The sequence below is a fragment of the Bombyx mandarina genome, chromosome 04 (assembly GCF_030267445.1).
Source record: "Bombyx mandarina strain Sakado chromosome 04, ASM3026744v2".
Taxonomy (NCBI): domain Eukaryota; kingdom Metazoa; phylum Arthropoda; class Insecta; order Lepidoptera; family Bombycidae; genus Bombyx; species Bombyx mandarina.
This window is the reverse complement of record NC_143211.1, coordinates 10,704,956-10,719,987: the sequence shown is the minus strand read 5'-3', so window position 1 is coordinate 10,719,987 and position 15,032 is coordinate 10,704,956. Positions and strand designations below refer to the sequence as shown.

The following is a 15,032-nucleotide window of genomic DNA, read 5'->3' as shown; positions in this document are numbered from 1 at the left end:
TGGCAATCTGTGCATTTGGACAAAAAATTTTTATTGATATGTCAATACAGATTTATTTGAATATAATCGTCTCCTTCAAAGAATACGGTTCAAAACCTGCATTAAATAAAGGTTAATAGTTAACCTGTTATTTATCTAAGATGTCGTTCCGAAGAGTTTTGTGACTGCCAATGGAATATAAAGTCAATAATTCGTTTTTCTGATTTACCAATCATTGTCCAAAAGTCAGATTGCCGGCTTTGATAATAGTCGACTCATATAAAGGATTTATGAAAGTTGTCTAGGAAATTTTAGGGTAAATTCAAAAGAAACTAGGGTAAAATGTGTTAAAAAAAACGTAAGTGGAAACACTGCTTTGAAGTTTTCAAAATTCCAGGGCCGTAAAACAATCTCAAAAAAAAAAAAAAGTTTTCAAAATGTCGTACCGTACAATGGGGTAAATAGGGACAAAATCGACCTTCAGATTGAATTTTAAAATAGTTCCAATTAAATAGTCACTGCTCAACCAAAGAAATAAGTTGAGTCTTGAACGTACCTAGGTGATAAAAACCGTTACATTATTTTAATTATTCATTTTAAAGAAATAATCGGTAAAATAATGGCCGTCCCAATTTACCCAGCGTCCGGGGTAAATTGACACGGTTAAGGGTTAAATTGGGATATTTGTAAGGGTTGTCAACTCGCAGTACTGCGATATATAGGTAGGTGCCATATAATTATTTATATGGACCGAAATGATGAATACAATCCATAATTTAAGCACAATACACAACATAGTGTAAATTAAGCTGGTTTCTATTCCGAAGCGATGTGACGTGAATGATAATCAACAATACAATGATCAAAAAAAGTACGTGCATGTTATATTTTAGAAAATTATTATTTAATTTCCTTAAAAATCACAACTCTGAACCAAAATCATAAAATAGAATAAAAAATAGAAAACAAAAGGACTGGAAATGCATTAATACAATTTTATTTAATCAACATTTTCAAAATGATCTTTGAGCAAGAGTAAGATATCAGGTGAATAAGATAAAAAAACAGCTTTATCTGATTACTGCCAATAATAACAAAAATAAAAGAAATTCTTTCTAAGCTAAATAACTAAACTCAATTAATTCACTCACTCATAATTGGATATCTCGGATTTTTAATTAATGTTACATTTAAAATCTGAGGCCTGTTTTTATTTGTGTGTGTTCGTTGTGAATGTTAACAAAATCATGATTCGACGCGTGAATAGATTCTGAAATAACAAAAGTTTTGATTCGATTGAGTTCTTTTAACTTTTAATTTTTTTTATTGCTATAAAGAACATACGACCGTGCAGATATTACAAGGTAAATGTCGCGAAAAAAAGTAATTATATATATACTTTTCTTTTACCTATAATACTTACATAAACTAACTGATAAACACATTAACCTTCTTTACATCACGCAATTAAGTGATAGTATAGGCTAAAAAATCTATTATAAGATATCAGTGACAACCCTAACAAGCCATCCCTATTTTGTCTTTTGGCGTTCCAATTTTGTGTTTTCTCGTCCCTAATTTTTCCAGTCTCGTTTCAAATTACCCTACATACGTCCCAATTTTCCCCAAAAAGAAAGGAAAAAATATACATTTTTTATTTTGTCGAAATATTGTATTTAAAATAAGAATATTGCAACTTACCGTTTGTTGTGGTATTTCCAGGTGTATTAAAAACTTATATAAACTGTGATCTTATTGAAAAAACAACGATAATATTACTTTTTTTAAAAGTTCTTTAAGCTGTTTTAAAACGCACTTTTCAACCACTATTTTAAATTTAATTTGACGAATTTTTGGGACCAACTTAACTCATATTTAGTACTTCCATAGTTAACTTGGTTTTTCTTCTATACATTGATAAATATTAACATAAACAAAATTAGGTAGATTCCGTGTTACAGGTACTTTGAGAATCTTCCGCAGGTTTGTCCCAATTTACCCCAGGATCCCAATTTACCCCATGTCATGGTAACGATTTAATTTTTTAAATCGTTTTTTTTTGGTCTTGGTGTGAGTTATTTTACGTTGTAGTATTAATTTAGAGCAACTTTTAGCTTTATGAGAATATTAGACGATTAGACATTGAGAAACTCTGTTTTGAATTCTCTTTAGACATAACTTGGCTCCAATACTTTTTTCTTCGTTAGCGTTTCGTAAGCCTGTGTAACTATTTTCATTTCTTACAGAATGTTTATTATTAAAAATCAGCATGCCTCGAAGATCGAAAATGAAATGCTATTTCGGATGCCTTGATAACGGTGAGTTTACACTATTTTCCCGGTATATTATTTGCTAACATAATTATTATTCATAATATAATTAAATGAATTAGCACCAACTAATGGTCCTTCCTATTTCTGCTGCCTGGCTATCATATATGTTAAGTTTTGATCAAAACAGTCGGTATTAAGTCTCGTACTATCACACACACACCTCAGATAATAAAATTGTCTCGAGTGGGTGGAAGTATTTATGTTTTGCAACTCAGCGTATTATATGCTTATTGTCAAGTGGGCCCGAACTAGTTTTTTGGAATGATCAATCAGTCATGCTTTCCTGTTTAAATAAAATACAGCACAATTGATCTCACATCCAAAGTTAGATGATGGCATTCACGTTTTGTTTCCTGGTGTTTGATAACCAAGTTACACCAAGTGGCCTGTGACCACGTTCATCCTTCTACCCAATATAAAATAATGTTTTTATTTTTGTAGACAAAGGTTTGATAATGACAAAATTTTATGGAAAAATTATGAGGAGCACTAAAATGTCTGAAACATGAAAATATTGATGCACTATATTTGAACCAGAACGTGTTATGTAATATATTAATTTGTAAGTAAGATTACATTAACACTAAATTTTCATGGTCGTATTTTTTCAATATTTGTTACATACTTAAGATACTTTGTTTCTCCGTTTCAGAAGAGAAACTGATTCAGCAAGGAACGTGAACTCTCAAGGGATCTTAATTTTTTTTAAATATGTTTATAATTGATAAATTAATAATTGAAATAGTTCATAAGAACTAAATTGATGCCAATTTTGTTTTAAAATAGGTTGTTTAGTTCTTATAGTTATAGTATTACGTTTGAATAGTTGTAATTAGTAAGTTAGTAATATATGAAAATACTGATATAAATTTTTGTAAATAACCTTTTGTAAATTCTACGAGAAGATGATTTTAATTAATGATCAAAAGTCAACGGTCTTTAAAAGCATTATTTGCAATTATTTAGATTTACTGTGGAATATATTTGCTAAGTTGTGTTTTCTGTATGAGCAGATATAAATGAAAATGCCCAAACATGATTATGTTTCTTACATTTTCATTATGTGAAATCAATATGCTTGTGACTGAGTATATTAATAATTTATTAAAACTTAAGTGATAGACAGCAACCCCTATGGCACTGCTGAAGTTTATAAGCACTGGTGACCACTTATCACGGGCCGGGTTGCGTGCTCGTCTGCTGTTGAGTGCAATAAAAATTTTCGAAACCCTTTCTATTATTTAGATGTAATATTAGTGTACATTTAATTTGGATTAAAAGATAAATTTACATTTTATGTTTGCATGTGTATGTTTATAATTCATTTGCATGTAACGAACACCAGTTTCTTTTTTAACAAAATGTAAACTAATGGTTTGTAATGAATGTAATTAACTTTAAGATGATTTTCTTTCAATCTGCTGTTTGTTTCATCTAGTATTACCAAAGCTAAAGCATCAGAAACGTCAGAATAGAAATAATTTAGATAGGGAATAAAAGTATAACTAATGTAATCATGTCTAAGATTACTATAAGCGTCATTAAGTACAAACTATCAATATTTAAGAGTACTTTAAATCATCATTACATTTTTTAAACATTTTTTGTTTTTCAAATCATGTAATAAAACGTTTGTGCAGAACAAAATGTCACATGTTATGAACATGATTGTGGGTTAATCGTTTCTTAAATTTCTAAATGTTTATAAGAATGCTAAGAATAATTTAGTATTCACTTTAGTGTGTGTATTATCTCTACAATGCTAGTATAAATGACAATTATTGTATGACGAAGCATAGGTAGTGTTTATAGATGTAATATTTTCATACAAGGTCATGATCTGTCACGATCAACTTTAAGCAAGAACTGCTATAGTTAAGAAACAAATTTATTAAATTTAATTCAAATTGTCTACTATGTTTGTAATGGAAAGCTGACATGTTTATATTTCGCACAAATGACTTAAGTGACATTGAATGATTTGATTATCTAGACTTAATTAACTTTTAGATAACTTTCGATTTAATGTTATTAAGTACTCTAGTAGGATTAATCTAGAGGAGTTATTGTTATTCGAAATTTTATACAATTGTACGTTCATACTATCTTTTAACAGTAAATTGTTTGTAATATAGGGAAATTAAATAGCTTACAGAGAATTACAGCTTTTTATTTAAAAAAACTGTTTTCTCTCTGTATGAAAAGGTCTTATCGATTAGAATGCTGAACACAATCAAACGTTCTTTAATATTTCATAAGTACTACCGGGAATTTCAGCGATTCTAAACGATAAGATTTTTTCATAAAGAGAGTTAATTATAAAAAATATTAAAATTACTAAAAAAGCCACCTGGTGGGGGTAGGGAGATTAATAATCGACAGCAGCGACGCCTGCTGTCCTGGGCTCTAACTAAAGCAAAAATAAAAATGAGAGTTGCGCATCTATCTCAAATATATTAAGTGTATAATCTATGAGCGAAGTGTCAGTCAGTCAGATTAAATTCAGTGTTGTCAGTATAAAGAAAAATAATTTCATGAAATTCATATATCGATTATTTTTTTAAATAACCGATAATTGATTTATATCTTAATCTTTTTTTTACGAGTACACATTTTTTTATGTTTTTGTTTTACTTGTACATATTTAAATAACAATACTACAAAGTTTTTTTTATTGCTTAGATGGGTGGGCGAGCTCACAGCCACCCTGGTGTTGCTAAGTGGTTACTCGAGCCCACATACATCTACAACGTAAATGCGCCACCCACCTTGAGATATAAGTTCTAAGGTCTCAAGTATAGTTACAAGTTAAAGTCCAATGGGTATGTCTTCGATGTTATTTTATGTGCATAAAATCCATTAAAATCGTTTGATTAATGATAATACTTAAAATGATTTATTTATATGTTTTATTTATATACTCAAAATATTTACTTCATACGTAAAAGGATTTGAAGCTGGCAATATTTTTCCCGCAAAAATAAAAATCCTTGTTTTTTCAATAGAGTTACTTTTATTAAACTACTTATTGTAAACTATAGTGGCGCTTATTTGCAAGAAAGTAAATGCATATTTATTTATGACAAAATTAATGCACTAAGTATTTTTTCTATAATCTATTGTCCGCTTTGGGCCGAAAATGGGCCATCCCCTTTGAACAATGTAATAATAATTTTGCTTCTTTACACATTTATAAATAAGGATGGATGCTCGTAATAATTTTAGTATATTTGGGCCACCTAATGAAGATCATCAACACTATTACCGTAAATACAATCATTTTATAAACGTTCAACGGGTAAAAGATTAAACCTATGTAAAACATAATTTCTTTAATTAAAAAAAGCTGAAATAATCACCTATTCCAAGATTAATTATGTTAAGTATGTCTAAATATGTAATTACAATTAAATAAATTCTATAATAAACTTCTAATTCTAATACTTCTATTAAAGTTACTAAAAAAATATGTTTATGCTGGGCAGTTTTCGTGTATTTTAAAGGTTACGCCATTACGGCAAAGTTTGTTTACGAAATTGCACCCTTAGAATGGAAGTGGTATAACTAAAAAATTTAAGATTAGTTTTATATTTCAAACACTTATGTATTATTATTAAGAACCTACATTTTAAGTAGGTAATACGTGCAGCAAAATGTTGGACTCCTTTTCACGAAAATTGCGCGGACGGAGAAGTATGAAATTTCCCACACTCATAGAGAATATAGAGAAGTAGTGCAGATTGCTATTTTTTTTTTTAATTGTGCATAAACAATATAAAAATAAACTAAATGAATAAAAAAACCTTACACACATTACCATGTATTTGACACACACACACGCACACACACATGCATTTATACTTTTTTTGTTTATTGATTTATCAATCTGTGGTCAAATTGAGAATAGATTAATATTTTTTGTCTTTAATATTATTTTTCTATAATGTAACCTTGGCGACATAGAGCAATGATTATTATAGAAATGATGATAATAGAAAGGTGACAATAGAACTATAATAATGTTCAAACTTAAAATTTAAATAAATTATGGTCAAATTTCGACCACTGGACTACCATTAGTAGATAATAATAAAATCATTTATTGCCTTTCACACAGATTTAGATTATTACAGGCAGCCTACAAGGAAACAACAAAAAACAAAACACTATTATATCATTTCTGGCAAGCAGCTCAACATTTGCACTTGTATATTATTAATAGGAATTTTATTAAGAATATTGACAATTTATGAGGAATTTGACTAGTACGGATTAGTTATAGATATATGTAGTTACATATTGTAAAATAAATTAGTTTTATAAGTGCAATAAAAAATAATTTAAATGATAAAATGATAAAGCCATACCTTTTTCCAATGTGACGATTAGAGGGTATCCTATTATTCTTTTCTATATTATTCTATCAGCTTATAAAATTAAACAGTCTCTTTTAGTCTAGAAAAGGACAAAGTACTCTTTCTGTCTTTTTCAAATAAAATGGCATGCCTTAAAGTGTTTAAACCGAAAAACTAAAAAAATACAATTATTGTATTACAATATTGAAGTTTACCAGAAACTAAGAATTTTGGGTTGAGCCACTTTAATTCTAAACGTACAAAATAGTATTGAACACGTGACATTACCCGAATAATTTTGAAAGTAGTAGGTTCCCATTAAAATGCTGTTAAAATGCGTTGTATTTCATTTAGACGGTCTAATGCCAAAACATCACGTGCTACCAATATACGAGAAATAATATTATTGCTGCTCTCGGTGAATAAACGCCCTGCGAAGCGTGTAGCATATCTCAACTCACACTCACAATTCTTCATTTTTCACCGTATAGAACGTAAACTCGATTTGATTTTGATTTATTCATTACAATTGAACAACTAGGAAAAAAAGATGAAAAGACATTTTGGAGGGACCGCGAGGAGCTAAATTGTGTGAATTGTTTTATTTTGTCTATTTAATGTTTCTTAGTTAATGCGTATTTAATATTTCTTCGTGTATAAGTGTAATTTTGAGACCGTCCTGGCCTAAAGGTTAAGGCGTCCGGTGTATTCGTATCTTGCAATGCACCGGTGTTCTAATCCCGCCGGCGGGTATCAATTTTTCTAATGAAATACGTACTTATCAAATGTTTACGATTGACTTTCACTGTAAAAGAATAGCATCATGTAATAAAAATCAAACCCGCAAAATTAATTTTTGTAATTACTGGTGGTAGGACGTCTTGTGAGTCCGCACGGGTAGGTATCACCACCCTGCCTATTTTTGCCGTGAAGCAGTAATGCGTTTCGGTTTGAAGGGTGGGACAACCGTTGTAACTATACTGAGACCTTAGAACTAATATCTCAAGGTGGGAGGCGGCATTTGCGTTGTAGATGTCTATGGGCTCCGGTAACCACTTAAGATTAGGTGGGCCGGGAGCTCGTCCACCCATCTGTGCAATAACAAAGTAACGTGGGTTTATTAACTGTTTAGTATCTGTGAAAGTGCGAAAATTTAAAAAATTAAACAAAACCGCTGGACGTAGCTTCTCGAAGTCTTCGAAAAGGTCCACTGAAAAAAATCTCAGTATATAATCAGCATTTTGCAGAGATTATATTTTATCCCATATTATCTGATCTCATTTCATTTCATTCCATGCCAATTGATTAATGCTTCAAATTAATCAAATCCATTTCACTCCATATTATCATTTTTCATAAAAAAAGATTAGGCTCTATGGCATGATATTTTTGCCTCTCTAGTTGGAAAAATAAAACTACTAAAGAAATACTCGATCGAAACGTTAAAATCCACTAATTTGTAACACGCACTCGCACAAATGTCATTCGTAGTACTCATTTCGGTAAAATTACTCGGTTACGAGATCACAACGTTAATATGAACTCGCACTCACAAAATAACACCGAGTACGTTTGCCGCTAGGGGCGCTGTTCCAATTGCATACAAATTTGAGCAAACTGGCTCGCTAGTGAGAACGTTACAAAACTCGCACTAAGCACACAGATGAGTATTAAAGGTAACACCCTAGCCTTCGTTAGAATTTTTTAGAAAACAGGAGGATTAGGGTTAAGATAATGCTAATCTAAAAATATTAGGTTTAATCTTTGATCAAAAACTGAACTGGGTCGACCACATAAAAAAACTAAAATCAGATTGTTATAATAGACTCAACGTTATCAAAATTCTGTCAGGAAGTAGTTGGGGCTCAGATAGCACATGCATTTAAGAATACATACAAAGCATTGATAAGGCAAAAAAATTACTATGGCTCTGTTATTTATGACTCTGCATCTATACTATAATAATATTATAAAGAGGAAAGATTTGTTTGTTTGTTTGTTTCGAATAGGCTCCGAAACTACTGGACCGATTTGAAAAAATCTTTTATGAGAAGCCGACATTGTCCCTGATGAACATAGGCTACTTTTTTAAAAAAAAAAATTTTTTTGTTTTTGTTTTTGTGTGTTTTAATGTTTCCGAAGCGAAGCGAGGGCGGGTCGCTAGTCTTCCAATATTTTAAAAACCCTAGAAAGTATACCACAACACTAGTTTAAGATTAAGTCTAGGAGCCTTCAGAACAAGCCCAATAAATAGCATTTTAGTTGAGGCAGAGGAAATGCCACTAGCTTTTAGGAGAAAAGGGTTATGCCTATCATATGCTACTAACCATATAACAAACAACAAAGATTCATTTATACTAAAGGACCCTGTACCATCGGATATAGAATTTAGGCTACAACCAACCCTTTCATCTCCTTTGAGGATAAGCATTAAAAATACCTCGCAGAAATAAATTTTGATTTTCCCCTGGTTTTTCCACGTAAACACCACTATTATCCCCCGTGGCACCAATCAAATTTCACAATAAATATGGAAATAGCTCAAAATAATCCCCGAAACACCACATCAGATTATATCTCCAAGGATCTTTTCTACGAAATTAAAAATAACCACTCGGACTTTAAGATGTACTACACGGACGGCTCAGTCTGTGAAGGTAGATCTGGTTGCGCTATTGTATTAGAAAATTATATTTGGAAGAATAGACTCCAAGACTATACCTCTATATTCACATGCGAAGCAGTTGCTATACTGGAATGCTTAAACATTACCTATTAAGACAAACACAAATCACAAAAAATATATAGTTTTCACTGATTCAATGTCTGCCCTCATGGCCCTTTCAAATACTCACAACAAAAATCCCCTTATTATACTGATCAAGGAAATTCTAACCGGGCTTATAGATAACAATTACATAATAAAGCTAATCTGGATTCCTAGTCATCAAGGCATATCTGGAAATGAAAGAGCTGACACAGAAGCTAAGAGAGCCACAAAGCTAGCTAATTACTTTATTTCTAATATAGGTACAGGATCTTAAAAAACACATTAAATGGAAGACTCAAACACTCTGGAACAGCTATTGGGTAAAAGATAATAAAAGTGCTTTATATGATAAAGAAAATCAATTTTTAAAGAAGGAAATTTCAGATTAATTAGATTAATATTAGAAAAGATCAAGTAGTTTTAAATAGGTTAAGAATAGGTCACTGTAACATTACCCACATCCATCTTATTACAAAAGAAGAAATAAAAAATGTAGTCGATGTGATAGCAATATATCTATTAAGCATTTACTAATTGAGTGCCCAATGTTTAATGCAGAGAGACATACTACTGCCTTGCCTATGTGTTTGTTTGACTGTGTGTTTAAATAATAATGTAAAATGTACTTTAAAATTCCTGAAAATTATAGATTACCATAGATAAATTTAATTATAAGGTTACAGTGGTCGTTAATGACCATTGCTGTTAAAAAGCGACCTTAAAATAAACAAATAAATAAAAAAAAATCTTAAAATTCTGTAAAAAATTAGAAAAAAATTACCTAGTGTCTGCGATGTTCTTTTTTTGTATTAAAATACGTGTGATTCAAAACTTTTGAACGTTAATGTATCTCATATTGCTGTATAAGTTTCGTTGCCTTTGCCTGTTCAGTGGAACAAACAAACAAAAGAATCTGTAAACAAGTGTTAAAACATATATTAAGTGTATAATCTATGGTTAAAACAAAATTTAGAATTATAACCGTGAATTAATAAACCGTGAATAAATAAGAATTATATTAATTTAGGTACATACAAATTATAATTATTAGTATCTTTATACTTTTATAAATTGCCTTTTCTGACAGAAAATTAAACTTTTGTGTAAACAAATTTAAAAATGGTCTATTTACATTTTCCTTCGAACCTAACCGAGGAAGAACTAATGCTACAAGCTAAATACCAGAAACTAAAAAAGAAGAAGAAAGCTTTGCAAGCCCTTAAGGCACCAAAACCCGAACCAGAAAAGCCAATTTTACCAAAAAGGCCTACAGAAGCCAGAGATGCCAGGGAAATAGCTAGAAAATTGCTGAAAAGTGGTGCTATTCAAGCTATTAAAAGTCCTCCAACTCAGCCACAGAACACCACTTTCAAAAAACCACGTGCAGGTAGATTGTTATCTCAGAACACTTTAATTTGATATTTTTTTATAAATGTAGATAAACGATAATAATGTGTTGTAAACTCACATTCTTGGTTTTAGGTCGAGAAAGGAAATTAAGTGGTTCTGCTGGAGTACCTGGAGGTGTTGCTTCATATCAACCATTCAGTGCTTCACAAGAACCTCCACCTCAAGAAGAGAAACAAACTCCAAGAGTTAAATATCTTTATGACTCTTTTGTCACTGCCAGAGAAAAGTAAGGCAAAATAATCAATAACTTTTCAATTCAATATCAATTTTGATATTCATATTAGGTTGGCAAAAAAAGATTTTAAAAGTTATAAGTCAAAACTTCTACCACAATCTCTTTGGCACTGTTTGTGTCGGTTTTGATACTTTAAAAAAATAGTTTACCATCTTTTTATCTAGCGTGTTTATGTTTGACAAAATCATTGAATGTATTGTTCAGAAATTTTTTGTGTTTGTTTGTATGTATGCATTGTAATTTAAAAAAATAATGTTAAATCTTTAATACATTTTGAATTTTTTAGTATAAAAGCAGATAATATATACAAAAACAACACAAACTGAAAAAAAATTATGAATTTTGTGAACTTAACACATTGTTAGTAAAAGTAGCATAAATTCAGTTTAAGCACTTTCAGTGTGTGATTTTTTATGTCGAATGAAAAAACTGGCTCAGGCTAATAAAGATTTACTCAATGCAATAAAAAAAAAGATAAAAGATCCGAATACTACTATTTATGAAATAGTTGAAGAGCTAAGAGTTGACCACAAAATAGTTTTTGCTCATTTGGAAAAGTTTGTAAATACAAAAAAGTCTGCAAATACAAGGAAGCTTGACATTTGGTCACTATATGAGCTCACTGAGACAAAACCAAATCAAGCATGTACACATTTGATAGTACACAATTTGGTAGAAATTTCCATTGATTTTAAAAATATTGACCACTAGTTGTGAAATGTGGATTGCCAGACAACAAGAACATGCAAAAACGATCAGCAAAAACAATTAAGCTCTACAGACAATAGCAAAACTTAAATAAACTCACATAAGGTGATGCTGAAGTTGTCGTGGCCTAAAGGATAAGAAAGACATCCAGTCCATTCGTATCTAGCGATGCAACGGTGTTCGAATCCAGCAGGCGGGTACCATTTTTTGTAATGAAATACGTATTTAACAAATGTTCACAATTGACTTCCACGGTGAAGGAATAACGTCGATAAATAAAAATTAAACCTGCAAAATTATAATTTACAGAACTACCGGTAGTAGGATATCTTGTGAGTTCAGCATGGGTAGGTACCACCACCCTGCCTATTTCTGCCGGGAGCAGTAATGCGTTTCGGTTTGAAGGGTAGGGCAGCCGTCGAACTATACTGAGACCTTAGAACCATGTCTGAAGCATTTACATTGTAGATGTCTATGGGCTCCAGTAACCACTTAACACCAGGTGGGCTGTGAGCTCGTCTAACTATATAAGCAATAAGAAATAAAAAATGCTGTGTCTATTGTGATATTGGATGGGCCTCTTTCATTATAAGCTTTTACCACTGGACAAAACACATCATTACTGCCAACAGCTGATGAGAATCAAGCAAAAAATAGAGAAAAACTCAGAAATAATGTATTTCAGTACTAAAAACAACTACATTGTAATACACATACATATACTAAGTATTGAATGAATAAATGTAATTGTTACTTAATTTTGGAGCTCATGAAATGCGAGACTAAACTTTTGTGAATACCTACACCTTATTTCATTTTTAAATAAACCAATAATTATTTTTAGGGACGACAAAGGCTCACGCACTCCCAATCCAGGTGGCAGTACACCGTCTCAATCAGATGGTCGCAGTTGTACTTTACAATTGGTCGGTCAACGGATATCTGAAGAGATATTGAGGAGACGCCTGGCTACTTTTGAGCCCTTTGCATTCATGCCAAAAGATGACAAGTAAGTGTATTTTAAGACTAGTTAGTTGATTAAATGAATTTGTTTGTACCAATGTCTCATGAACCTTTTTTAAATCTAAAGTTTGGTATCTCTCCATAACAGGACAACATCTTTTGTATAAGGTGGGTATTTTAAACCTCTGCCAAGCTACTCTAATTCCTTCAGGAAGTCGGTAAACCCCTTGATGTTGTCGGGCAATTCCAGTTGCTTAGGCATTAATTACCCTAGTAGTAGACATTAGTTGCAATGCAGTGTCCTACACAGAGGACTATCTATTACATCTATAATATACAGATGATACAGATTGTTAAAAGTTCCATGACTTGTAAAGGCACTCACTACCACACATAGTTATCAATCCTTTATAGTTTGTAGGACTTGCCTCGACTGTCCCACTCTTAAGATCATTGATTTCTTCACAGCAAGCAGGATGATATATCTACTAATGTGAATGAAGACAGTGCCTCACGCCATCAGTAAAATATGATTTGCTTATCGATTTCTAATTTCGTTCTTAGGTATAGAGTTATTTGAATGATCCAATTTTTTATGTTTAGGGCTTTCTTAACCTTCGATAGTCCTGATATTGCGTCGCACGCTTTGTCGGCTCTTGAAGGCAATGAGGAGGGCTGGCGTATAAACATCGCGAGAAGACCTCCGCAGCAACAAGGGACTTGGAGTGCGTCGTCTTCACCACGGAATCCACAACCGCCTCCCAAGGACTTGAAACGTACATTATTGACTTATGATGATATATTTGATTAAACAGAGCAGATAAAATCTTGTTTATTAATTTTGAGTACTGTCTTGCTGTGTAAACGATTTCTTCTGATGACGACTATGATATTTCGAATCTTTAACCCAGACTGCTTAATGACGTGTCATATATGTTATTAAGCATTGCCATTTATTGTGGAAATGTAGGCACGGGAGATGCATATGGTGCTTACTACGGAAATAATAGGTACCACTCTTTCTTTTTTACCCAATCATTAAGAGCGTTTTTCAGCTAAGCATGGTTTGGTAGGTGAGCTCACAGAGCTTAACTGGGAGGACTTTCTAATACTGGCACTAACAAGAGTAGTGTTTCGCTGAATCTACCACCAGAATTGAATAGCGACCTACTGCAAAGATCCGACAAGAAATTCAGTGGGTTTCTATGGGATAGTAATAAGACATGATAGTAATATCTTAACATCGAGTACTTCGCCATTCAGAAGCATAGGCCAAACTAGCCTTATGAAAGTTCAGGGTCTTACTTAGTTAACGAAAATACTCTAGTGGGTGTGCTTAGCAAAGGCTTGTAACTTTTAAGGCGGAAGGGTGCGTGATGATCAGCACACAACTCTGGTTCGAGGTGCACAGTAACTAATTACTTCCACAATAGTTCATAAAGTCATTATACGATTACGTACTCGGTAATTAATACCACCCCATCCTACAATCACTGAACCACTAAATATTGATGCAATACTTTCGAGGTAAAAACTGGAATAAAGTTTAAAAGTATAAAGTTATTTATACTCGTTTACCCGTTTAACGTTTGGGAAGATGTCCCACAGATATACTTACAGCAGGGGCCCTAAACAGTATTACATTCTACTAGCGCTCATGATTGTAGAAAGTACACAGTAGTTACAATACAGGTGGCGTAATCTACGTCATGTATAGTAGCATCAGACACCTCGTGGGTCGTCAGACTTTTCACTCATCTTCTTAATGGTTACTGCTGAGAATCGTGATTCCCTAACACTTTTTCAACAGTCTGCCTCCATGTCATACGATCTGCTTAGTGAAGTGTGGCGTTGACTGGTATATCCAGTTGGTTGGATATCTGATCCGTCCAACGTGTTGGGTTCAGACCTCTTGGCCTTTTCCCTTCCACTTTCCCTGCCACCATCTGTGTTGTTCTAGGTTATCAGGACTACCTTTGGCAATCTGTCTAAAATATCGCATAATATGTTAAATGCAGATTGACGACATGTCACTCATTTTGAAACAAAGAAAAAAAACAATTCATAGCGTTGATATAACCTAAAATATCAGTCATATACATCTCAAATCTAGATTTTTAGTATTTTTTACCACACTAGGTATGTTGACAGTGTAGGTTTAAATGAAAATTCATTTTTTTCCTTTACAACAATAGAACTACGAAAGGAAAATAGTTGGAACCAAGACCACTTGCTTGTTGTAATTCAATTCAATTAAAGCAATTAAGCTAATTGCATGT

The 15,032-nt window shown here is 32.1% G+C and overlaps 1 protein-coding gene and 2 long non-coding RNA genes across 4 annotated transcripts; 2 read left to right on the top strand and 1 right to left on the bottom strand.

Annotated features, from left to right (window-relative positions):
* Positions 1-960: 960 nt before the first annotated feature.
* Positions 961-1,482, bottom strand: LOC149503136 (uncharacterized). The gene is made up of 2 exons (XR_016323005.1): positions 1,403-1,482; positions 961-1,249 (listed from the first exon to the last, which is right to left on the bottom strand). It is a non-coding gene; the product is annotated as an uncharacterized LOC149503136 (long non-coding RNA).
* A 508-nt stretch (positions 1,483-1,990) lies between these two features.
* On the top strand, positions 1,991-4,471 carry LOC149503135 (uncharacterized). Of its 2 annotated transcripts, XR_016323004.1 has the most exons (3): positions 1,991-2,297; positions 2,754-2,874; positions 2,965-4,471. It is a non-coding gene; the product is annotated as an uncharacterized LOC149503135 (long non-coding RNA). The 2 variants fall into 2 exon arrangements; XR_016323003.1 differs by having other exon boundaries at positions 1,991-2,874.
* Positions 4,472-10,347: 5,876 nt separating this feature from the next.
* Positions 10,348-13,579, top strand: Nelf-E (negative elongation factor E). Its single transcript, XM_028186546.2, has 4 exons — positions 10,348-10,824; positions 10,920-11,073; positions 12,635-12,799; positions 13,357-13,579. The coding sequence occupies exons 1-4, from the start codon at positions 10,557-10,559 to the stop codon at positions 13,562-13,564; spliced, it is 795 nt and encodes a 264-aa protein (XP_028042347.1). The 5' UTR covers positions 10,348-10,556; the 3' UTR covers positions 13,565-13,579.
* The last annotated feature ends 1,453 nt before the right edge of the window (positions 13,580-15,032 follow it).

Coding starts and splice junctions, on each gene's coding strand:
- Nelf-E (XM_028186546.2), top strand. CDS start 10,557: ATGGTCTATTTACATTTTCCTTCGAACCTAACCGAGGAAGAACTAATG. Junction 10,825..10,919: donor TTTCAAAAAACCACGTGCAG/GTAGATTGTTAT, acceptor TCTTGGTTTTAG/GTCGAGAAAGGAAATTAAGT. Junction 11,074..12,634: donor TTTGTCACTGCCAGAGAAAA/GTAAGGCAAAAT, acceptor AATTATTTTTAG/GGACGACAAAGGCTCACGCA.